Source organism: Podarcis tiliguerta (assembly GCF_965153285.1).
Source record: "Podarcis tiliguerta genome assembly, chromosome: 7".
In the NCBI taxonomy this organism is placed as follows: domain Eukaryota; kingdom Metazoa; phylum Chordata; class Lepidosauria; order Squamata; family Lacertidae; genus Podarcis; species Podarcis tiliguerta.
Window position 1 is genome coordinate 85,096,599 of NC_139540.1, and position 25,804 is coordinate 85,122,402.

Genomic DNA, 25,804 nt, shown 5'->3' on the forward strand with positions numbered 1-25,804 from the left:
GAAACTTCAATTGATCCAAAATACAGAGGACAGATTACTGACTGGGGTTCCATTTATATGACTTATAGCCCCCATTTAAAAACAGTTGCACTGGTTGCCAGATAACCACAGGCCTAATTCAGGGTGTTCACATTAGCGTTCAAAGCCCTAAACAAAACTGAGTCTCCAGATCTCTGAAAAACCACCTCCTTCCATACAGACCTTTTAAAATCAGCAGAGGATTATCGCTTGGTAGTTCCACTGCCTGAGAGAAGGCACTCTGTGGCAGCCACTTAGTTGTGGAACTCGCACCTCTGTGGGGAGGATCTGGCAACTTCATTATACCGTGTTTGGCAAACGCTGAAGATACACCTCTTTAGCCAGGGGCCTTTGAGGTATATATTTTCAGGACACACCCTATTTTTTGAGATTGCTTATTTTGTACTGGTATAACATTAAAAGCAGTGTTTAAAATTTAAATTGTTGTAACCCGTCCTGGGACATTAGGGAAGGCATGTATGTATGCATGCATGCATTAAATAAATAAATAAATGCACTACTGAGCACTCCTCCTTCCCCAACAGGCTTAGGAAAATATGCCCTGAATGCAATGTTAATATTTGAAAAACAGGAAATCTAGAAAACTGAGGTACTTTCTGAATTAAGATGCTGGTAGTGATATTGCCAGGTCACATTCCCCCCCCCCCCCAATTTTAATCCAATGACCAAACAACTTTTAAAAATGTAGAATAAACTATTATGCAAATATATAAAATGGCTTAATCCTTCAGGCTGTACGGTTCAACTTGCTCTGGTACAGAAATTAGGTTTTTTAATCTCTCTCTCTCTGAACATATATAGCTTTGAACATTCCCTGTGGCACTGGGTAAACGAATGCAGGCTTTCACAGCTCTGAACCATAATTCTAGACATATTTATTAATCGACCTTTTCTTTCTTATTTATTTGATTTATATACCACCCTTCATCCTAAGATCTCAGGGTGGTTCACAGAGTACATCCAGTACTAACAAATACTAATAAGTTCTAGCATGGAGGAGGGAGAGAGAAAAAACCGTTTGGCTCTTTATTTTCCTCAGGATTTTCCCAAAACCAAAATCTGAAGGTTGAAAGTGGAAAGCCTCTCACACAATGAGAAAAGCTTTAGTATTATTTTAGTGATAAAATATTGCTACAACCAATCAAACGGCTATAAAACTTCTAGAGTGAAAATTCAAAGGTAGTAAACTCAGTTTCAATAGAACCTTTACTATGTAAAACAATTTCAGAAGTTCAGAGTACAGAAATTCTTCAAGGAATTGGTCCAAACTTGGAATCTGTTAAGCCCATGGCCTCCCCTCCTCAGCCCTGCCCTCTTGCATGGCATTACATACAGTGAATTGTGGAGGGCATACTGTGCCTTTATGTTATAATTAAACACACAGTAACGCTACAAGCAGCAGATTTCTTTAGAAGGATATACAGGGCTGCTCAGGTTTTCCAATGCAATCCTTCAAAATGTCCTACCTTTATAACAAGCAAGTGTAAGAGCACTTTCTTTGAATTCATTGGAATGAGTGTTTATTCCTGCACCATATTCCAGAAGTACTCTTGCAACCTCAACATGACCTGCACTGGCTGCTTCCATTAAGGGGGTATGTCCATTTTCATTATGATCTTCAATATTCGCACCTGCTTTCAACAACACTTTGACAATATCAACAAATCCCCCAGCGCAGGCATAAGTGAGTGCTGTGTTTCCTAAGAGAAGAGGGGAAAACAAACCAAGGTCACTTATACCCCTGCCTTTGCAAGTTTAACTCTTTATTCACTGAGATTAAGAAATTGGTCCCGCGAAAGGATGACTACTGTTTGACGGGACTTTAAATCTGCATAATACCAAACAGAAAACACTGGTTACAAATTGACATTTTGAGCAGTTTTACATTAGTGTACTTTCAATACTCATTTCTAATGAGCAATGATTTTAGAATATATTTCTTACTACAGAGAAATGCTTTATGAAAACTTAAAAGTTAGTGTCAAGGTATTTAATTTCTCCTAAACGTGACAGTGTTGCTGTTTTAAAATATTATAATGTTAACACTAATACTACATGAAATTAATGGACTATGCAGAACTTGACAAACTAACAGGAAGAATCCGAAACCGGCGGGACCAGAAGTTTACCAAGGACTGGAGTAAATTTACGGATTATTTGAAAAGTATTTGTGACGACCAGATGACGTTCGTAGGTTTGCAAGAAGTTCTGTGAGGAATAATATTAGAAATATTGCAAGAATGGAGAAGGAGACATGACATGTTAAGAATGTAAAGGCAATATTAAGTTAGGAAATGTGTGAGAAGTGATTAAGACGGAGGATTGTCAGAGGTGCTGATGGAAGTCCAATAAGAATGTATTTGTGATAAATTGTGTGATATGTTTTATAATTTTGTATGTTAAAAACCAATAAAAATATTTTTTTTAAAAACAACACTAATACTACATGAACCTCTTCATTCAGGTTTATCTGAGTGATCACTTAAAAGACAAATTTCACAGTGCACTACTTTTCACACATAATACTACATCCCTAAGTAAATATTTGCATCTATTTCCAGTAATAATCTATCGGCACTCAAATTATTAGTAGCTTTTCATTTCTTATTTACACTTACCTGTTGAAGACTGGGCATTGACATCAGCACAATGAACAAGCAGCAGTTTCACAATGTCCACATAGCCGCCACTGGCTGCTGCCATGAGTGGGGTTATATCTCCTTTATTTCCTCTATCTTCAACGTTTGCATGCATTGCAAGCAGTACCTGAATAAATGAAACAGAAGTTAACCTCCTATTAGTCATTACTATTCCCCTTTCTTGGTCAAATGACACCACACTCAAAGTTAGCTGGAATCTGTCTGTCTTGGAAGACAATGGAAGAGTGTGCCTTTGGGGGTGAAGTCAGGAGAGACATGCTTTATTGCAGCTGGGGCAGATGAAGGCATTCAAAAATCATAGAGTAATAGCTCAAGAATCAAGGAATAACAGAAATGGAAGGTGTTCTACTAAACTTCATCTTTACCCAGGAATATGCTAAGAAGTCAGAAAAAACGCTGTTTGGTGGTGTTTGTTCAACTTTCTTGTTAAAGTTAAACCTTGCAGGATTAAGCCCTTCAAAAGCCACTGAATACATGAGCAGAACATTTGCCTTGTCCTTTTAAATCAGTAGTCCATTTTATAAACATATCAATTATTTCTGGGTTCATGAGAAGTTTTAGCATTAAAGAAATGATATGACTGTGTTAAGGAAAGCATGTTTGCACTGCACCCTCTAGTTACCAGGTTAAAAATACACTTTTTAATTCTTGGATAAGTTGTAAGTTTATCTAAAGGCCTCCCACCTTTAGTATTTAAAGGAACTAGAACACTAGTCTTTACTCACTTGTGCCAACTCATAATACCCAGCTGAACATGCCAAGCAAAGGAGACTCTCCCCTTCTTCTGTATGTTCATTTACACTTCTTCCTTCATCCAACAGCTTCCGGACAGCATTTACATCCCCATCCGAGCATGCTTCTGCCAAACTGCGACTGGAAGATAACATTTTAAATACAATGAGCACACATGAAAGTAGCTGAAATGAATTACACAAATTACACACTTATGATTAACTAAAAACTTATTTAGTACAATTTTCATGTTAAAGACAGCTGGCGTCCTTTACAAAATTATATTAAACAAACATTAAGAATAATTTAGCAAGCTGCTTAGGCAATGTTCTCTTGTTGTGACTGTATTTGGGAAAATGGGAGTGAAAATTGGAGTTCCATGCAACTCACAACAGGGAAAGAGATGCCTGAACTAGGAATCTGGGAGATTTATGAAGAATGCATTCAGGATAATTTAGAAGGGACTAAATTGCCACTCTGGGTGACAAAATTGAAGTATTTTACTATAATCACCTTGAAAGGTTGTTTTGTATATTTATATAAAAAATACCAAAAATTAAAAATACACAAAGCTTACATAAATATAAAAATAAGTATACCATAAATTGACTGAACACCACTTGGTCTTTATATAGCTATGTGGCTGTTCATAGGACAGCACTGGTAAGTCACAATTTCAAAGGTAGCTATATAAATTTCTAATATAGGTAGAAGGATGACTGAGTCATAAATGCACTAGATTATGTGCTTGTCATTTTCAGAAGCTTAAATCTTAAAATTGAATAAAGGGAACAACTAATATTGCAGCATGGTTTTCTGAGCATTTTGGCCAAACACTTTAAGTCTTCCATATTGCTGGCTAAGCAGTAAATTTCACAGAAAATATTGTCTATCAAGTTCCCATGTCATTAAGTGAACACTGTATGAATTACAAAACATGATGAGAGATTAATCTCTATGCTGACTTTAGCCCAGATTATTTATCTGTATTATGAGAATTAAGGATATTTGAAGTCTACCTGCCACTTAAAAAAACAAAATCCAGCCACTGAAGGCCTAAAGTCAAATTCTTCCAAAATGCATGTTTCATCTGATGCAATGAATGTATCTGATGCAAGCGATTTCAGTATTAATGTTCACACATTCAATTAGTTTTCCCTGTATAGTTTTACCAAGGACAACTATTTGACATTTAATATTCTATGAAGTAAAACCTGACCTTCCTTCCTTCCTTTCCTATCAGTATATAAGCCTCATCCTCTGTGCTCCATATTGCCTCATTTCACAACTATCCCATTTTTAAGTTAGCATGAAACTGCATAGATGCAACATATATGTGAATATACTTCATCAATTAACATGTGGAAATATGTCAATTTTGTCTCATGACATTACCTTATCTTGCTACTGAAGCTCTCCAACCCAATAAGAGAATCTCGCCTCTGAATCACATTGAGGGATTGATATGGCTGAAATATTACTTTGGGTAAAGCCCAAAGTGGTCACAATTCAGTTTACATTTCTGAATCTCAGAGACAGAAGCTGATCTAGGCCTATTTATATTGCTTTATTAGATATACCAAGAGCCACTTTATCCACAATCCTCAGCTTTTCAAGTCAAATGCAGATAGAATCAAACCAGATGAACAGGAATTCAATACATACTTGTCCACTTGTCCTGCATTGTGATTGTTCTCTGCTCTCATCCGTGTCAATGCAGCAGCAGCTTCATCCAATGCACAGCTGACAGAAGAAGTCAATCTTCGGAGCACCTCGGGATCTGCGAAGGCTTTACCATCGGCAGTGGACAATTTACCAATCCCTTCAGCGAATGTGCGTTCATCAATCAGGTTAGTATGAAAACCACACAAAAAATGCAGAGACACCATTTTAAACTTCAGCCACATGCACTATTAGTTAAAGTTGTCAGCTGCAAACATGCTAGAAAATTAGAAGCTACTTTGACCCTACTATATCAGGAAGATCAAACAGAACATGGAAAAGACAAAGCTAGCTTTAGGACTTGATAATTATTTTTGCGTCCTTAAATTCAACTCTTATGTTCCTGAACTACAAACAGAATGGGAAAATATCAACGGCATCTGCACTTGATGCTTCAATTTTTTAAAGACGACATAATGAAAATTTAGTGAGAATTTTAAAAAAACAACTAAAGTTAAAGTTAGATGCCAATTAAATATAAAGGACAGAACCCTTGGTATCTCAGATGTGGCTATATAAATGAATCAATCAATAACTGATAAACTTAAGAAGTGTTCTAGATACTTCATTATACCTTTTGCCGAAACACCATGCTAAAACAAGCATTCAAAATTTACCAGAAGGGTTTTGCACTGGGCTATCGGCCACTTGCAACCAAGTGAAGATGCCTAGGCACCAGGAGGGCATGTGACATCTCTACCATCTGGAGATGTGGAATTCTATTGGTTATATTTTATCGGCACAATCAATGAATTTCAGGAACCCAAAAGTCATATTGAAAAATACAACTTTTAAGCCGTCTGGCCCAAAAATGGCAACTAGGTATTCTATTCTGCTGACTGTATATATCTGAGTTTCTAACATTGTGTTAAACTATGTTTTTAAGAATGTTAGAAATATTATGTCAGCATTATTTTTCAAGCTACGGGAACTGATTATGAAATTGGCTATCATTTCCTTCTAAAGTCTTTTACACACAACTTAATGGTTCTGTTTGCATATAATGCTAACTATAGTTTAGAGTTACAGAGATAATCCACTTACATGTCTCCCCCTTTCTCTAACATGGATGTGAGGAGTTTAGAAGCTTTCATTTCCAACTTAAACTAACCACAGCTTATTATATCTCAACCCAGACAAATTGCAGTTAGTTTTGACTATTGTTAGTGGAAGCTAATCAACTTCAAACCATGATTTATGAAGCAAGTTTGTATCAATAATCCACAGCTGATTAATCACTGTTTAGGATTTGGAACTAATTCTCAACTATGCTTAATCTGAAATAGAAGCAAAGGCTTCTGAGAACTCACCTCTTAATCCTGACAATGTAACAGGGTAAGAGTAAAATTCCTAGTATGTGGAGCAACCTTGACTCCTTTTAGGACACAAGAGCCCCAAAACAACTGGCTATGGGTTTGTGGCTAAGAGAACAACGCTGAGCAGTGACAACCTTCAATTAGAGATCCAGTTTTCCAATTTATTTCCCCCCAGAAATCCAACATTACTGCTTCTAACCAGAGTCTCTCAAATCCAATAATGCACCACACTGGATCTACACTGACAACTACATAGCCATTTTCAAAAACAAAACATTTCATAGTGATCTAGATTTCCCCCCCATCTCCAGTGATTATGTGCATGAATAAAGCATCTACTGAAGCCAGGATGTACAAAATTCAGATCCAGCAGTTTTAGGACTGATGCTTTAGGAGCCAGGTGCAGCATGTTTTCAGTGAGGTTATACTCCCCTGAAGCTGCAGGTGTGCGGCTTCAGGGCACTTCCAGATCCAGTACTGCTCCTGAAAGCTGATGTGGCAACTGTGGCCCAATAGTTCCTTTTATCAGTTTGATTTAATATACTAGCTGTACCCCTGCCAGGAGGATATGGAACCAATGTTAGGGCACAGGGGGGAAACAGAAAAATTGGGAGGTGGAAGCTATCCTCCCTTGAACATGCCACCCATTCCCCCCCCCAAAAAAAAACCATCTTTGCCTGGTCCTAATAGTTACCTAGTCACTTCAAGTTAGATTACTGCAATATGCCCTTAAAGGCAGCCCAGAAACTTCAACTGATGCAGAATATGGCTGCCATAATTTTCTCTAGAGACATCAGCTTAGATCAGGTTCTCAAACTGTGATCCATGGATGACTTGTGATCTGTGAACTTCATTTACATGCTCTGTGGTATGTCCAAATCAAATTATCATATTTCAATTTTACTTTATTTTTTATTTCTTATATTGTATTTTATTGTATTATAATTTGTATTCCATAGAATGTAAAATGTAATACAATAAAATGCAATATAAAAAATAACAGGAATAGAAATAAAAAGAATTCGCTATCTAGTACAGTGCATTGAAATTGCTACATCAGGCAGGAAAATCATTAATTGGTCCACCAAGACCACCAGCAATTTTCCAATGGTCCATAGGGGAAAAATTCGGGAATCACTAGCCTAGATTATATTTGTGTCCAATGTACCACAAAACACCTTTCATTAATATAGGTTGATGCACCAAATGAAATACATCCTAGATGCTCTCATTAAGGTTACTGGAATGCATTTTCAAAAGGGCTACCTTTACTCCCCATTCTTGTCTACTTTTGTCTGCATATTGCAAACTTAAATTATCACTGCTCAATTCACTGACTGCTACAACCAACCATGAATTACTTATTCAGATACAAACTTGAATGAGAGCCTGTTTATACTCCCATTTTTCATTAAACAATATTATCTCAAGATCCCTGAACTCATCACCACTGTGATTTGAGGCATTATTCCTGCATCACTTAGCTCAGATAATTGATACAGTCTGTGCGAGTAAAACATAGTTTTACACAGCAGCATCTGGGTAAAACCTTGTGGAGTGCATTGCCTCAGTGTCTTGAATTTGGCATAAGCACTTCTAAACTCTTTTAGGCATCCCAAACAAAGTTTTAAACTGTTCAATTCTAGAAACTCAGTTGTGTTCCGAAACTCAACTTCAAGTTGTTAATGTCTGAGTACACAGCAATCTCTGTTCCTCAAGGTCAAAACTAGTGGTTCCACTACCCACAAATAAAACTACTATCAAAATGAAAAAAGAAAACTACCTGCTGCTTCCAGCAAGGCTTCTAGTCTTGCTTGTGTTTCTGGATCTACTGTTCGTAGGTCTGCTCCTTCTGCAGCACTTGACAAAAATATCTCTGATGTTGTTTTAAGCACCGGGTTATCCAGATCTTCTTGGTCCAAAATAAACGACTCAACCTGTTTGAAGACACAGAAGTTACTTGTTACTTCTGTTTTATTTAACAATTTATTCCAAACCAGAATAAAACTGGATACATTGTGTCAAAGCCACATATTTGATAGCTACATGCATGCATTTTCGAGAACAAATGTTACTGGAGAATGAAATTTCAGAACACACACTATTAGCTGAACACGTTTACAACCATTTTCAAGGTAACAGTAATTTAGACTGTACTGCAGACTAAATTTAGGTCACCTATAACTGCTGAACCTGCCAACATTTGGTTCTCCCTAGATGAGAGAAACCCCTCTGCTACTTCAAAGACTCTAACCATAATCACCAACTACAGTTCACTAATCATCTACTTTGGCTTGACAATTTCCTAGGAAAACCAGTTGGAGAAATGCAGATTTTTAGGTGGCATTCATATGCACACCTATTGAGGAGAAAATCCCACACAGCAAGATGGACTTTACTACCAGGTAACAATACCTGGGGTTGTACTTTTATTTTCCTTCCCTGAAAAGTAAAACTGAAAACTTCCAGAGTCTGTGGTAATAATAGTAATAATTTTATTATTTATACCCCACCCATCTGGCTGGGTTGCCCCAGGCACCCTGGGTGCTTCCAACACATATAAAAACAACCTCTCAAACATTAAAAACATCCTGATACAGCCTTTGGATGTCTTCTAAAAGTGGCATAGTTATTTGTTGCCTAGTTATTTATCTCCTTGACATCTGATGGGAAGGTGTTCCATCTGCCTTGTTCCCTGTAACTTCACTTCTCACCAGAAGGCCCCCTGAGCTGGACCTCAGTGTCGGGGCTGAATGATGGGGGTGGAGATGCTCCTTCAGGTATACAGGGCTGGGGCAGTTTAGGGCTTTAAAGGTCAGCACCAACACTTTGACTTGTGCTCAGAAACATACCGAGTAGAAGTGAAATTCATCTGTTACCAGTTTAGCAAGCACAGAATGAATATTTTCAAGTTCTGCACCATCCAATATTGAACAAGTGTAATAATTAAACTTACTCGGCAAATGAAGAACTACCAGTTTATAGAAGTTTAGTTTTATCATTGAAGCTACAGCAGATTTTCCTCTAGATATTATTCTCAGCAGTCCACAGGCCTACAGCATGTAGACACAATGAGTTTAAGTAACACAAGTAAAAATTTCAGAATAAGAGGTCAAATGCCTGGTTGCATTACATTAAACCTGGGAGCAAAAGAATGGTTCCCCTTTTGCTTTTGATGCCAATTTGGGAAAAGACAGTGAACAAGATGTATCTCTTGAATGACACTATTTTTTTTTTAATCATCTTCAAATAAACACTCATTTCACCCTATGGAAAAATGTTTTTAGAGTAGGGGTGGCTAAACCTCCAGTCTGGGAGCCCAATACTGATCAAGTAAAATTTTCTCATTAATTTTCCCAGCAGCAACAAAAGGAATATAAAGTAGCACAGACACAGCACAATATAGGCTTGGAAAAAGTTGAACCTCTCCACCCATATTTCCCAATGGGGATGCAAGTTATTCTCTCCTCTGCTGATCTGCATAGAACAGCTGAGGAGAGGGGTGACTTCTGAACACACCCAAAAGGATGGGGGGGGGGCGTGTTTTGCCAAGGGTGAGTGACCCAAAAAAACAGTGTTAAAAACTCAGATATACAGTGGTATCTCAGGATGCAAATGGGATCCGTTCCGGAGCTCTGTTCGCATCCTGAAGAGAACACAATCCACCACTTCCGCGCATGACGTCATTTTGACCGTCTGCGCATGAGGCGAAACCCGGAAGTAGTGCACTCCATTACTTCCGGGTCGCCGCGGAGCGCAAACCAAAAGTGCTCAACCTGAAGCGTATTCAACCTGAGGTATGACTGTATAAACTAGGCGCCAAACGGCACATCAAACCTAGATTACAGTCACCACAACAGAATGTCTATTTATAATCTAAACCAGTGGGTTTCAACCAGTGTGCTGTGGCACCCTAGGTGCCATGAATGATTGGTCATGGGTGCTGTGGGCAACACTGGCCTGTCCCTCTTTCCTCCCCTCCCTCCCCTAATGCCCTCTTGCATCTCTGCCTCCCAAAGGCTTGGACAGCTATTTGTAGCAGCAGCCCCAAACTGTAGGCAAATGGTGCCTCTGGGGCTGGCCAGCAGGTGCTGGTTGCCAGGAGCTGAGGTGGCCATGGAGTAAGCAAGCAAGCAGGCGAGGAGCCCAGCCAGCCAGTCCACCAGCCCTTTCTTTGGAATGGAGAAACAAGTGGGAGGCCAGGCAGGCAGGCGCCACTGACCTGGGTCACTAAGGCTGGGGGCATCCTCTTCCCAGGCCCCTGTGGGGCAGTGTGAGGAGGCATCTCTCTCTGGAGTGGTAGGGGGCAGCTCAGAGACCAGGGACAGCAGCAGCGGCTGCCCAGAAGACTCCCAAGGAGTGGGGAAAGGAGAGGAGGCTGAGGGAACACTCCACAAGGGAGGGTGTTCAAAAAAGGGAGAGAGGCTGCCAGCTCTGCAAGCAAGGGGTGACATAACTGGGCTACTGAGTCCCACAGGGGTGCCACAGAAAGAATGTAGTTGGTCAAGGGAGCCATGAACTCAAAAAGGTTGAAAACCTCTAATCCAGCAGTTCTCAACCCGTGGGTCCCCAGAGGTTGTTGGAGTACAACTCCCATCATCCCTGAGCTCTGGCCTTGCTAGCTAGGGGTGATGGGAGCCCAACAACCTCTGGGGACCCACAGGTTAAGAAAGGCTGCGTCTAATCTAAACTGTATTGCTTGACTGTACTTTGCTCTTATAATAATTCACTTGTCCTAGTATGTAAGAAGGAGAAACAGAGTGAAAATGGAAATGGTATTAACTATACACTAAGGCATGGGTTTTTAAACTATGGTCTCCGAGTTTCCATTTGGGTATTCTGTGTAAAGGCTGCAACACAGTCAAATATATTTGTACTCAGCCCTGCACTAACTTTCCTTGATGCAATGATCGAGGACTAAGATGCCCAGCATCCATGATTCATGTGGGAGAACAGAAGCATATGATGTGTGTATTTTGCTGCACACAAGTCAACTGGCTCGATGGAGATGTTAGTCACCAACCTGACACCTAGAAATATCTATGTAGTCGCAATTGAACCCATGCCAGTAGCAAAATGTGCCTGGCGCCCAACGAATTTCAAACACTGCAAAAAAGGTTACGTCATCTGTTTTATAGTGTGCATCATTACAAGCACAGGTTTTCTGTTCAAGCACAGATTTTCTGTTCAAAGGATTAGCAAGGATGTTTAACCAGGAGCAGTAAAAAGGATTCTGCTTTTTAGTATGTTGGGTGTAGAAGATGTATTTGGGATTAGGTGTGTAAATAAGTACCATTATAGACCAAGGTTTCTGCATTTAACTTTCAACTAGTTTTTAGTTTAGTTTTTTATGCTGTAAACCGCCCTGTAACCTTAAATCATAGAGCAGTATATAGATTTAATACAAAAGTAAACAAACTGCATATGGATTCATACATATCAATCTAAATAGATTAACCTGAGAGAAATCCCTATCAATTTATCTGAAATTTAATTGAAAGTTGGTGTAATTAACATCTTAAGCCTATTTTAGTTGGAAAGATCTCCAATATTTATGAATAAACTTGGAGTTTCAGTATGAACAATAAAGAAAGCCATACCAAAAATGTTCAGGAATAGAGCCGAGAACATCCTGATGCAGATCAATATGCTGGTACATTTTACACTTACAAGAGTTAAAAAACTTCAGTATTCTTGGCCATGAGATGCCATGTGGTTTTTTGTTGTTGTTTTTTTAAAAAAAACCCTAAAAAGGCCCAGGCTAGAAAAGTCTCCATTCCCCTAAGTTCTAATATTAAAGAACTTTTGCATATCTCCTGGGAAAACCTAATAGTGAGAATTCAGAAGCATAATTGGATGGCCATAGATTAGTTATGCTCAGCTTCTTATGGAGAACAGCAGGAAAACACTTAAGTTTATGTTTACTTTCAGATTGTGACTTGGATTGGCATAGAGTTCAGAATTAACGGTTTTAATGTCTTAATCAAGGACAAATTTGTTTTTACTGACAAAAACAATTTGAGAAATTCAATTTCTGTTCTCTACATAGTAAGTTTCCCATCTTCCCTTATTTGACAGGTACTTATGTAATATGAAATCATGGGGCTGTATCCAATGCTCCCAGTAGACCCACTAAAGCCAATGGACCTTACTAGTCATTAATTTCAATGGGTCTACTCTGAGAAGGATAAGCACTGGAAACAACCCATAGTTCCCAGACCTTTTCCAAACCTTATTTGGCCACTTCAGATGCAACTGTAAACTAGTTATTCATTAAGACTAAAACTCTATCTATGTCTACTCAGAACTAAGTCCTATTGAATTCTTGTTATTTTACCTAGTACAGGGGTCCTCAAACTTTTTAAACAGGGGGCCAGTTCACTGTCCCTCTGACACTGTTGGGGGCCGGACTATAGTTTGAAAGCACCTCATGTTTGAGACCCGTATTTTCCGACGATTTACAAAAGAAGCGCATTTTAACAAAGCCACCTCTCCTCTTCCTGCCCGCCTTCCCCATGATCTAACCATGACCTTTGCCCAGCAAGCCCCACATGGACGACGAGGAGTTTTGTAACTGGGATTGAGAATGAAGAAAGCCAGAGAAGGAAGGAGAAGAGGGAGGTCATCTTCCCTGAGCTGGACTGGGCTCTGCAGGCGCCTCCGCCCTACGATGTCTGGGCCGAGTTCTTTGCTGCAGCAGCATGCTGCTGCTGGCTGAGATCCAAGGAGACCCATTAGACAGCAGCGGGTTCTGCAATTGCCATGCGGGCTGGGTTCAGGACCCTGGAGGGCTGGATGTGGCCCGCGGACCATAGTTTGGGGCCCCTGACCTAGTACATCAATCCATGTCATTAGTATAGTATAGTATAGTATAGTGGCTGAAGGGATATAAGCCTTAATTTCCTGCCACCTGAAGATGACCCTTATCTTCCTCTGGTTGTATATTCTGCTCTGAACAACTAGATTTGGTATTCTCTGAAGCACAAAAAAAGCAACCATGTTGGTCCATTTAAAAAAACCCTCCAAAATCCATAGTTGGGCAATATTTTTATTAGGAGCAGCCAAATTGTCACAAAAAGCATTTTGTGGCAAACTTTTGAATTCTCCTGAGACCTTGTCCCTCACCATCACTCTGTGTAGCAGCTGACTAAGGGTTCGTTTTCCTTCCAATTACAGTCATACCTCGGGTTAGATGTGCTTCAGGTTGAGCGTTTTCAAGTCACGCTCCGCGGTGACCCAGAAGTAACGGAGAGCATTACTTCTGGGTTTTGCCGCTCGCACAGACGCTCAAAATGACATCACGTGCATGCGCGAAAGCAGCAAAACACGACCTGCGCAGACGCATCTTACGTTTTACTCAGGATGCGAACAGGGCTCCAGAACGGATCCCGTTCGCATCCAGAGGTACCACTGTAACTGTGCAACACCTTCCCCATATTCAATTAAAACACACAATGACTATAGAATTCTGCCTTCCAGACTCCATGTCGAGACCTTCCAACCAGATCATCCAAGACACCTGGGTCACACTTTCATATTGTTATGCTCATAGTCAATACACACAGTTAGCATAGGCTTGAAGAAAGTAGAGATGACCAGTTAGTCTTAACATGGCTAAAGGCTTAATGGTTAACATCAGGTTGTTGGGTTTTTTTTAAAAAAAGGCAACTTGAATAGCCCTCTCCATCAACCATTTCAGAGATACCACTGCACTGCAATATGGGCTTCCAAGGTACAGGCACTAAATTTCTGCAGGAGTGTTAGCAACCAAAATATTCAGATCACAATACAGTCGTATCTTGGAAGTCGAATGGAATCCGTTCCAAAGTCCATTCAACTTCCAAAACGTTTGGAAACCAAAGTGTGGCTTCTGATTGGCTGCAGGAAGCTCCTGTAGCCAATCGACAGCTGCGCTGGACTTTCGACTTCCAAAAATCGTTCGAAAACTGGAACGCTCACTTCCAGTTTTCAATCATCCAGAAGCCAAAACATACAAGTTCCAAGGCGTTCAGCAACCAAGGTACAACTGTACTTGAAGTTCATAACGTGTGACTACACCCTTTAGTTTCATTTGGAATTATGTCAGGAAAGAATCCTTTAACTAAATTGATTCCCTCCTTCCCAAAGGCTATTGTAGAGTGCAACCACACTGCACTAATTTCATTGGGACCACAGTAAGGTACAAGGACTTCCCGGTCAGGAGGCCTGCTACCTGGAACACGAAAATGACAAATAAACCTTAACTTACTCATGCAAAACCTTTATTAGGCAAACCAAAGTGTCACAAAATAGCACGAAAAGCTTGAAAGTTCTTCAGAACTCTTCATTAGGAAAGATGGTAAACAAATTAAGTTCTTTAAAACATTAGAGAATCATCTAATAGTTTACTATTATTGTTTACATAGTTTACGTAGACTCAAAACTATTGTACGTAGTTTTGAGTCCCTTCCAACTATGCAATTCTATGAAGTTAAGGCTGGCATGGCAGTGACAAATATTTTATATCAATACCAAAAGCATCATCATTATGTTTTTGGTATAATCTGCCAGGTAACTCATCCTATTCATTAGAACCTAGGTTTTCAACCAATGTGCCATGGCACCCTGAGGTGACTTGAATGATGGCCAGGGATGCAGCAAGTGGTCCCATCCCCCGTCCCTCCTTTGATGGGGAAGAAAACCACATGGCTTCCAACACAAAGCTGGAAACTCCCTACTCAGACAAATGAGATGAACTTCTTTACTTTTTCATGTATGACCGTGCTATGTGAAGCCGATCACTTTCAAAAGAGTGCTGCCCAGGTGTGTACCTCTCTAGCACACCTCTATGATTCCAGCTGCTGATGGGGGATGAGAGGGAAGCCTGCAAGCAGGGATGGAGGGAAGCAGATGGTTCATGGGGCCAGTGTGGCAAGAGTGAGGCAATGGTTGAACCCATCAAGGTAACGTCTTCCTGCCAGGGATGCAGCCAGTGTAAGCCCTACTTGGCAGTAGACCCACTGGTAGATAGTGGGGCAGCCTCGACCTGCTGAGCCTAGTTCATTCTGCTCTTTAGTACTTTGCTAGGCAAAGCCTATCCTTATCCTCCTCATAATCATTACTGGGTTGCTGGCAGTGTTGAGGCCTGCTCAAGAGGAATCCCATTGAAATAGGTGGGTAATAGATGGGCAATAAACTGCAATGGAAATAATTACTACTACTATCCAAGAGGAGACCTACTGAAATTGATGGGTATGGCTGGCTCAGGGGTCACTGACCTCCAATGGGTCTTCCCTGAGTAGGAGAATACCCTTTTATATTGGGTTGTAGCCAGTGTTAATCTTACTCAGTGTCGGCACAATGAAATTGATGGCTATGACTGATGGTGTCAATGATTTCCAGTGAAGCCAGTTGGGGCTTAGAACACAGCAAGACAGAGCTCCTCAGCAACCTTCAAAACCAAGTAAGGAGGGGGCATCCCAGTGATGAGCACAGTGGCTTGGAATGGAACTTGCTTGTAAGTGGTGATTCCCCTGTATCCCACAGGGGAGCTGAAGAAAGAATGTGGTTGGTCAAGGGAGCTGTGGACGCAAAAACGTTGAAAACCTCTACAATAGAGCAAGCAAGTCTACCTCTCATTCTAATACAAGTTAAGTACTTAATTCATTCTGGAGGTCCGTTCTTAACCTGAAACTGTTCTTAACCTGAAGCACCACTTTAGCTAAGGGGCCACCTGCTGCCGCCACACCGCGATTTCTGTTCTCATCCTGAAGCAAAGTTCTTAACCCGAGGTACTATTTCTGGGTTAGCAGAGTCTGTAACCTGAAGCGTCTGTAACCCAAGGTACCACTGTATTAGAACAGACATGCCTAAAATACAAAATAAATACAAAACAAATCACGGCAACAAATAAATATAAGGATATTCTAAGTATGTGCAGGTGTACTGTCACTACCTCTCTGCTTCCCCTGGTTAACAAATGGTACCTTCCCCCTTGCCCTGCTGGCCCTAAATATCATTAAGCATTACTTTGGCAGCAAAAGGTAGCCAGGATTCTCTAAGATTATTAACCAGTTGGGTGGATGTAACACTGAGATGAAGTTAGAATAGATTAAGTATTTTAGCTGTTGTATGTTTTAAAGTATGGTTGTGGTTTTATTTCTTGATTTTATTGTTTTATCCTTTTGTATACCCCTTTGAAGTTTGTTTGTTTTCAATCAAGTAAGGTAAAAATTTTATGGAGCAAATAAATAAGAAAAATAATTATGTGTGCAAAAGTTCTAACAGTATTCAGCACTGGACAAGTGTAACTGGACAAGTTTTAAAGACTTGAAAAATATTTTGTAACATTTTGGTGAAGTTTTATCAAGAGAAGGGAGACAACAATTTTGCTTTGAAACTATTATAACAATTTGATTCAAAAAGCTATCACTGTTTCAACAAATTCTGTAGTGATGATTAGGATTTCAGAAAAATATATATTTCTTAATAAACATTTTCATGAAATTTATCTGACATGCTGAATGGATACAATAATGAAGTGGGCATGCAGCAATTAGCATTTTTCAGACAACTATCCCAAGAAAGCATACATACTTAATATAAATCAGGATGGATAAAAATCAATGATTTTTTAAAGAAAATTTTAAAAATGAGATTTTTTTAAATTCAAATCAGATTTTTAAGATAAAATGCTTTTGGAGGAAAAATCTTTCTCAAGATAGTTTTCTATTTAAGTTACATCAGGGGTCAGCAAACTTTTTCAGCAGGGGGCCAGTCCACTGTCCCTCAGACCTTGTGGGGGGCCAGACTATATTTTTTTGGGGAGGGGGGAATGAACAAATTCCTATGCCCCACAAATAACCCAGAGATGCATTTTTTAAAAAAAGCACACATTCTACTCATGTAAAAACACCAGGCAGGCCCCACAAATAACCAAGAGATGCATTTTAAATAAAATGACACATCTACTCCTGTAAAAACACGCTGATTCCCGGACCGTCTGCAGGCCGGATTGAGAAGGCAATTGGGTTGGATCTGGCCCCCGGGTCTTAGTTTGCCTACCCATGAGTTACATTATAGTCCAAAGGCTATTCATCAGGAAATAAAGATTTGTTTTTCATGTGTGCTAAAACTCAGTCTAAGTTTGTTTGTTTTTTCAATCGTTTAACCACATCAGTTCACAAACATGGATACATATGCTATAATGTTATTGTTTTAGTTAAATAAATTGTTTAAATTGTTATTAAGGAAATGATTATTTTTCTCCTTCCAATAAAGTACAGCAGAAAAGTTGTCCAAATATAAACAATAATTTCATAATTACCTGTCTTTGTATTTCTGATAGTATAACCAAATCAGTGATTTTTGATATAACTGTAAAAATTACTCCGAAAATTTATTATTCCAAAAATGAAACCTTCATCTGGTTGTAAATATTAAGATTATACCAGCAAGAATGAGTCTTTTTGTAGAAAAATGATTTAAATCAAGTCTTACTGACTAGTGATTTAAATTGATTTGATTTAAATCAAATCAAATCCACCCTGACATAAATGCATAGCTCTCTGAGTGTATTGAAATTTACAATTATGTTAACTATTTATTTATAAATTACATTAGCAGGCCTTGCTTCTTTTTTTAAAATATACACAATATAAATAAGAGTGAGTATGAGTTGTCATGTGTTAATATTTACAATTATTCCAATTATTATGTTTTGTAAGTAAAGCTTTGAATATGCTTGAATAAAACATTTAAATTACATTATGAGCCCATTATTGAATCCTGGTCCCTAATTAAATATTTCGGTTCCAATGCTTTGGTTTTTTTTGAAAAACATTAGATTTCTATAGTATTTTAGTCCAAATCAAGCATGCTAAGTCAGATGCCAATTGGGCACTAAGACATTTCCTATTCAGAATTTTCAAAAAAAACTAACATGCTGAAATGCTGTAAAGTTTTATTCACCAGGATAGGATAATTTATTCTTAAGATATAGGACGGAAGCAACTTCGTCAACAATTCTGGAGCTGTAGATGTGTATTAAATAGGCCAAAATCTACTTGATCAGCAAAAGCCTTAAAAAAAAACTTATTTTCAATGGCACATGGTGCTATTTGATTTAGGGAAACTAACACTGTTAAAGTAGCATATAAAAGGATCAATTGTTACAAGAACACAAACACAGTTAGTCTTTGCTGGCTGGTAGAGTAAGTTCTTGGGTCATGATGATGCCTTTTCTTCACCTCATTAGGATATTTCAAGCAGCCTATCTATAAAATTGAAAATTTGCTTTTGGTAGTTAAAACTATTCTAGCTGGTGACTGAGGGGAAATGTCTTATCAGTCAATGCCTCGATTAATATGCCTTGATACAGGGAAATCTCTAAATTAATTTTGAAATCTACAAACTTATTTCCAACCTAATAAAATTGCTGTAAAGGTATTTTGCAACTATTTTCAAGGATGTGAAGGGCCCAGGGGCATTAAGTGATTTATAAGTCAAACATAGCAACTTGAATTGTACGCAGAATGCAAGAGAGCCAATCATATCCTGCTCCCAGCTACCTCCTGCTACAAGGACCAATGTTACTATGTTCTACACTTGTTGTAGCCACCAAAAAGTCTTCAAATGGCAACCCTTGCACTGAGTGCACTCCAGCTGTCTGGCCTTTAAAATACAGGTATGAATAATAGTAGTTAGGTCCATTAATCAAGGATTGTAGGCTTTTTTTATCAAATGAAGTTGGATCAGTACACCCCCAAAGCTATGAATATCCAAGGGTAGCTGAATCGCCAGCCAAGAGTCACTGCATTGTTAGCTGAATCAGGCTAGAAATGTAAGAATGTGATTCACATCTGAACTAAACAGACCAACACCAGAGAATGAAACTCTCATACATTTTAAAACAATGAATATGGGGAGAAGACCAATTGCAGCAAAGCATCTAACAAGCGGGAGCCTCAGAAGACTAGAATACCTTTCCAGTTTGCCCTTGTAGTCTACCAGTATGACTACTGTGATCCTGGCTTATTTTCCTGATTTAACAAGGAGCACCAGCTTAATGCAAGTCAGGATCTTGACACCAGAGGTGGCACACAACAGAAGTTGAAGAGCACTTGGCCCTGATGCTCATTCCTGGCTTCTTAAACCAGGGTTTATAAAGCCTCATATGATCACACAAGCCAGACTATAGGCGAAGACCAAAGGTACTGCTTCAGAATTCCAACTGTAAATGTACAATGGACATTTAAAGAAAGTACGGCACAACTGTAACACATCTATTATTTTCTTAATCATCTTAGATTAAGGTATAAATATGCCAGTAATTACTGTGCAATCCTAACCATGCCAACTCAGTAGTCCCACTGAATTAAATGGGCTTACTCAAAGGTAAAAAGTTTCAGATTGCAGTCCTATTCTACTCTTCACAGGCAGATTATACAAAGATCCCATTTCCCCCAGATATCTTTGGGAGCCAATAAAAAGTTAGGAGGCAGCAAGTGGAGCAGAGCCAGAACCTGCACTGACCCCAAATATATTTTCAAGTACACATTAATGTTCTCCCATGCAAGTGAATGGTTTCTCTTCACCCATAAATAGTACACTGCAACCTCCTATCCCTGACACTGTGAATCCAGGTTTCCACTGACAGGGAAAACCACCCATCCTCACACTACCTTCTACCCTTCCCCAGACAGATATTTCAGTTCTATAATCATGATAGTCAAATCTTCCCTAACTATAGCACCTATTTCCCCCACACAACACAAATTTACTTCCCCTTTAAGTTTCTTATCTGTTCCATATAAGTACAATTTTCTGAAATACATTTCAAATAATGGATTTCTGCTCCTTTCTTTGCTTCCCAAACCAAGTGTTCACAAGACTGCAAAGGGGGGAAAGCCTTAACCCCCCCCCCCCCCCGATTTAGTACAACTGACATATTCTGAAAACTGCCATATGATCAATTCAGGCCATTCTTCACCAGGCTTTAGTTATTTCTTTTCTCCACAACATGTAATATAGAGGACTTTTGAACTATATGAGAATTAGGTCTTCTACCAAATACTAGAAAATGTTTTTCTACTTGCAAAACCTCACAACCGGATAAGGTTTTCTGGCCATAAATCTATAGAAATCTTTTTACTGAACATACTGTTCAGTATTAGGACATCAAGTATGTGGTGCAGTTAATTACTTGCATGTAAGAGCTAACTTTACAAAACTTCTATCCTAGTTTGATCAGCATAATCTAAGAGAACTCCAATTTATGTTTCTTATTGCCCAATTATTTATTATTGAAAATAAGGAGTTGTGTACAAAACTAGAGAATAAATGAACACATTATATTAAAGCAATGGTGGGGCTCTTTGGAAAAAGTTTATTTGAGCTTATTCAGTAAGATTATCAGTAATAGATGAAATTTCTTTGGAAAGCAGCTGGACTGCTGATTGTGTTTTGGGACATACTTTCATTGCTAAAATAGATGTGATGGCAGCAAACCTGCTTAGAGGAGCCGAATCACATAAACCGCATGGGGTCCAGGTTATAGACCAAAACAGGGAGCACAGGTTGGATGGAGGTTCTGAACTTTCCCCCACCCATGATTTACCTACCCAGGGTTTGCTGCCCTAGTTCCCCACCTCAGCCAAACTTCAACACTGGAAGTTGGGGAGAAAAGTGCCTGCTGAAGGGTGAAAGGAAAAGGCAGGCACAAAAACTACTTAGTTCTTATCTTCTTTTCTCTTTTGCTCTAAAAGCCAGTTTTGCACCCCAGTTTACAACTGCCCAGATCCAGGTCTAAAACAAGTCTGCCATAGTTGCACCTCATTTTGCCCTCAATAGACACAGGACCATGGTGAGGCCCAATTAACTCCCTCAAACTCCCTAATCCATGCATGGGTGCTGTTTGGACAGCAACAAAATGAACTTTTGAGGAAGACAAGTTAAAGTCGGAAGTGTTCCCTAATGACAGAAATGCTGAAACAGAATGGGAATATGCAAAGAACAGAGGAATACTGAGTGACAGCCATGAAGGTAAGGGAATGAAAAACTTGTGTTTGAAATGAAAGAAACCAAATTTCTCCATTACATCCTCCCTCCCTTTGCTTCACCCACTAGTTAGACTAAACTCTCTTGGAGTCATGATTCATCTTTTCAAAGTGTTTAAATACCACATGCCCCAAGTCCCCAGGCAAAAATGATCTGAAGATTCCCCCCCCAACAGAAATTCTCCAATTATGAGAGCTAAAAACTTATTTTTAATTGAAAATTGGTCTTTAAAATTCAAGTAGCATCCTGTAAGTTATGCAGAGGTGCCTTCAGAACCACTCTGCACTTGCCACAGCTATTAGTAAAATCACTTATTTTATGCTAGTTTAAAAGCATCTTTTATTTTAAAAGCATATTGAGTAAATCCCTACAAAATAATGTTGTGAAAAGGTTGAAAGGATAGTTTCCAAAGAAAAAAAGTAAACAATTCAAGAAATTACAACAGATGTACCCAGATACTAAAAACAGTATATTTACTTCTATCACCAACAGGGACTTTCTGGCCAATCTTTAGAAGTTAAACAAGCATTTCTGCAAGTCCACATTTCTCTCAGATGTGTGAAAAAAATTCTTTTTCACCAGAGGCAAAGTAGCAAGTGAATATTTCAAAACTTACTGTAAATGATGGAGTCACAAGATACTTTCTTTCACATGAATTATTGTGTTAGAAAGCAGAAATATTATACTGCAACTGAAGGAGAGAAGCAATTTGCTTATAACCCTCCATCGCTACTGGAACACATTTAAGTGTAAATGGGGCAAACCACATTGTTACTTCACTAAACTTCTAGGAATTTTGTATGGAGATTTGAAATATACTCAAGTTTTGCCTTATTTACTGTGCAGGTGCAGTGCAGACATTTGTGCCAGCAAAACGCACACCTGGAATAAGCACCACAGTCTACCTACCACAGCAGAACTACGAGAACCAAAGACGCTTGTCGTCCCCAAAAACTGATGGAAGCATTTGAAATGCGATTTACTATTCCCACCGATCTCTCAAAGCGAGCCTTGAGGAGACGCTAATAAGCCATCAGCACTTTCTATAATAAAATTACTCCTTGCAGGCCACGGGCGGGCGAGAGGGCAGGGAGGACGGCGCGGCAGAAGAGCGCTTCCGCCATCATCCGGACCCAAAAGCAGGTACGGAGCGGCGGGGGGGGGGGCGCAGCGAGACGGGACATGCTCGATGTTTTGTCTTCGCTTTAGTTGTTTTATCTCACAATGAACAAAGAAGGGGGGGCACTGCTTACATTAAAACCGGGGGGGGGGGAGGCAGGCAGGCGTGAGTGGGGGGCGCCGCGCGCATCTGGGTGGGTCTCCACCCTCCTTTATTCCGGGGCCGGCCTGCAAGGGAGGCTTCTGAAGCCTGACGGGCGGGCGGGGCTGGTACCCAAGCGCGGGAGGGAGCTCCGTTCGAGACGGCACCCTCCGGCCCCTCCTCCTCCTCCTCCTGCTCCAGCCTGGCGGGAGCGAAGGCCTACCTCTCCCTGCCTCTCACCTCAGACACCTCGTCCTCGTCGCTGCCGGACCCACCGCCGCCCCCGCTTCTCAGCACAGCGGCCGCCAGTTTAAAGTCGAGGGCGGCGGCGGCGGCCCCGGCCTCCCCCGAAGTTGTTGCCGGCCCTGCCGGCCCACAGGGCCCGGCCTCGCCGAAGAGGCGCACGGCCCGCAAGCCCAGCGGGTTAGGCCCGGCCGTGGAGGCCTCGACGATGGCGGCCGGGGCAGCGCGGGGCGTCACCGAGTCTATCTCCTCATCGCCGGCGGGGGTCGGGGCGGCCGTGCCGTCCGTGAGCATCGCGCGCCGATCCAAGCTTAAGCCCGTGGGAGGAGGGGAGGGGGAAACGCCGTCTCCGTCCCCTCACAGCAGCAGCGCCACTAACTTCTCACACCCTACCTAACCCGCAGCCACCGCAATGCCCTCACCAATCCTTTCCCCTGTTCTCATTGGCCATATATTTCTAATGACCCAGCGCCATTCGACGCGGTACCTGTCACTCTGCGCCTTCGTCAGGCGCTACCTCACCCTCCCACCACCAAGATGCTTTGAGAGTACACGTCGAGGCGGTTTAGACTGCCCGCCCACCACCTTTAGGCTTGTACGCTCGCTTCCTGAAAGTGCCTCGGTATTACTAGGCCGTTCGCCTGTCAGTCAAATACTGTCCTGGAACCTTGCTATCTGAATGGACAGAAGTGCAGTCAGTCGAGATACCCTTAAGCCTGATTGTGCAGAGCGCGCGTCAATCATGCCGTGCTCCTCTTGGCGGCGTTCGATTGGCTCGGGCCTCCCTTTCGTTCCCACCTTCCTCCCTTCCAAGTTGTGGTCTCCGTCAGGGAGGACAGACTCCCCCGCCTCAAAACAGGGCGTATTGATTGGAAGCAAGGTGTGCATGTTAATTGTAAGGTCAACCTGTAACGGTCCACCTGCCTTTGCACTGCTCCGCGGGCCACTCCGTGGCGGGGAAAGTGATTGGGCGAGGCGCATGTCAGTCACGGGGACCAGAGGTCTGGTTCTCCGCCAACCTCCATCCCGCAGAAAAGCTTCCGAGTTGCCATTTTGTATGAGTTCCCCCTTCACGCGCCGCCCGGGTCCGCAGGCGACCCAGAAGCAGAACAGGGCAGCCTCTGGCCCTCGGCTTGCCTTGCGAAGGCGGCGGGCCCCAAAAGGCTCGCTCGACCTCAGTGCGGGGAAGCGAGGAGCTTCCGCCGATGAGGAACAAAGGTCGCCGGGCGCCCCAAGCACCCGCGCTGTCGCTCCCCCGGCCGCATCCTGCGCCCACCTCCGCGCCACACGCCCCTGGACTCCCCAGGGACGAGGATCCCGTGGTCCTGCTGGCGCCTCTGACTCTCCCCGGCCCAGCCAACCATGCCCAGTGGGCAGGGACAGGTGGGAGTTGGGAGCAGGGCCGGCCCACCCATGAGACAAGGTGAGGCTACTGCCTCTGGCGGCAGAATCCATGGGGCGGCAGGTCCCAATGTGGACCTCTATCCCCACCCCGCACCTGTGTTCCTGATCTAGATATTTGCTCACCCCTTCTTCCCTGGCAGGGAGGGGAGGAGCGCCATTTTGTGGTTCTCCTCAGGTGCTGAAGTGTCTTGGGCCGGTTCTGGTTGGGAGTCAAAACAATGTTTGGATGGCTGCAGAAGCTGCCGCTGCCACTACCACTCTTTTGACCAGCAGCAGATTATGGACATTGCTGTCAACTTTTCCCTTTTCTTGCAAGGAATGCTATTCGGAATAAGGGAATTTCCCTTGAAAAAAGGGAAACGTTGACAGCTATGATTATGGAACCCCCTGTACACAAAGTGTGTCCTCTGTAATCACTGAGTTACAGCCTCCGCCAATAAGAAGGTGGCTTGTATGAAGCCCCAACCGCTGACAGATCTTTCCAGGGTCCTTGGGGGAGGCCTTTCCCAACCATGCTCCCTGAGGCTCTGCTCTTAACCAAAGATGTCATGAAATGAGCCTGGGGTCTTATGCATGCGCTTCGCCACTTGAGCTAAAGCCCTCTCCTCCACCACTCACACATAGTTAAACTACCCCAGGGCCAATAAAAATTTCTAAACTCCAGGACCCACTTGGAGCAGCACAAAAACACTGAGTCATGAGATGGAGACAGAGTTTGGCATAATCAGTTGGCAATCAGTGTCTCTACTGAGATCTAATCCAATTTTTGAAATCCCTAGCTCTTTTGCTACCATGTTTTCCTTGTTGCAGGGAGTTACATAGCTTGGCCTTCTTCCCATTTTAGGCTGAATCATCTGATCTAGAGGCTCTACTGAAGAAGGTTTTTCTTTTATATTACCTTCCCTTTTTACTAGGGCCGTGCATCAAATTCAGCCAAAGTCTGAATCTTGAGCCAATTCAGCACAGTTGGATGGAGACAGCTGCAGATCACTCGTGATTGGGCCTCCCAGAGTGATCCAGGGCTGTTGGGATGTGGGTGTGCTGGGGGTTTAGTGGAAAGAAGGAGCTTTGACTTTGTGCATCTGATCCCAGCAGGGGAACACACACAGTCAGACTGACCAGGACTGAACCCTCTACTCATCAGCTAGTGAGAAGTTTACCAGTCCTGCTGACTTCAGGGATCTGTTTAGCCAACTGTGGTTCAGGGCGGGTGGGAGGAGCAATGCAGCATCTCCTTCCTCCACCCCCTCCCAACCATATTTAGTTATTTCATAAAATTTAAACACCACTTGATTGTTAAAAACCACAAAGCAGTTTACAAAAAGATGAAATGATAAAATCAAAAGAAACATGTCAATTCATTATACTGTAATTGATAGCAATTGTTTATT

The 25,804-nt window shown here is 41.4% G+C and overlaps 1 protein-coding gene across 22 annotated transcripts in view; it reads right to left on the reverse strand.

Annotated features, from left to right (window-relative positions):
- The window catches only part of LOC310681093 (ankyrin repeat and KH domain-containing protein 1-like), an 86,041-nt gene extending 62,480 nt beyond the window's left edge, over positions 1-23,561 (reverse strand). For 12 of the 22 annotated variants that reach the window (XM_083448493.1, XM_083448492.1, XM_083448488.1 and 9 more), the window contains exons 1-6: positions 23,007-23,561; positions 8,253-8,406; positions 5,097-5,253; positions 3,425-3,572; positions 2,658-2,805; positions 1,506-1,739 (exon numbers count right to left, since the gene is read on the reverse strand). In XM_083448493.1, coding sequence (XP_083304619.1) covers positions 1,506-1,739; positions 2,658-2,805; positions 3,425-3,572; positions 5,097-5,253; positions 8,253-8,406; positions 23,007-23,303 — 1,138 coding nt within the window. In that variant the 5' untranslated portion in view covers positions 23,304-23,561. The remainder of the gene's footprint in view (positions 1-1,505; positions 1,740-2,657; positions 2,806-3,424; positions 3,573-5,096; positions 5,254-8,252; positions 8,407-23,006) is intronic. The other 10 variants (XM_083448491.1, XM_083448490.1, XM_083448489.1 and 7 more) reach the window with 3 other exon arrangements.
- Positions 23,562-25,804: the final 2,243 nt, after the last annotated feature.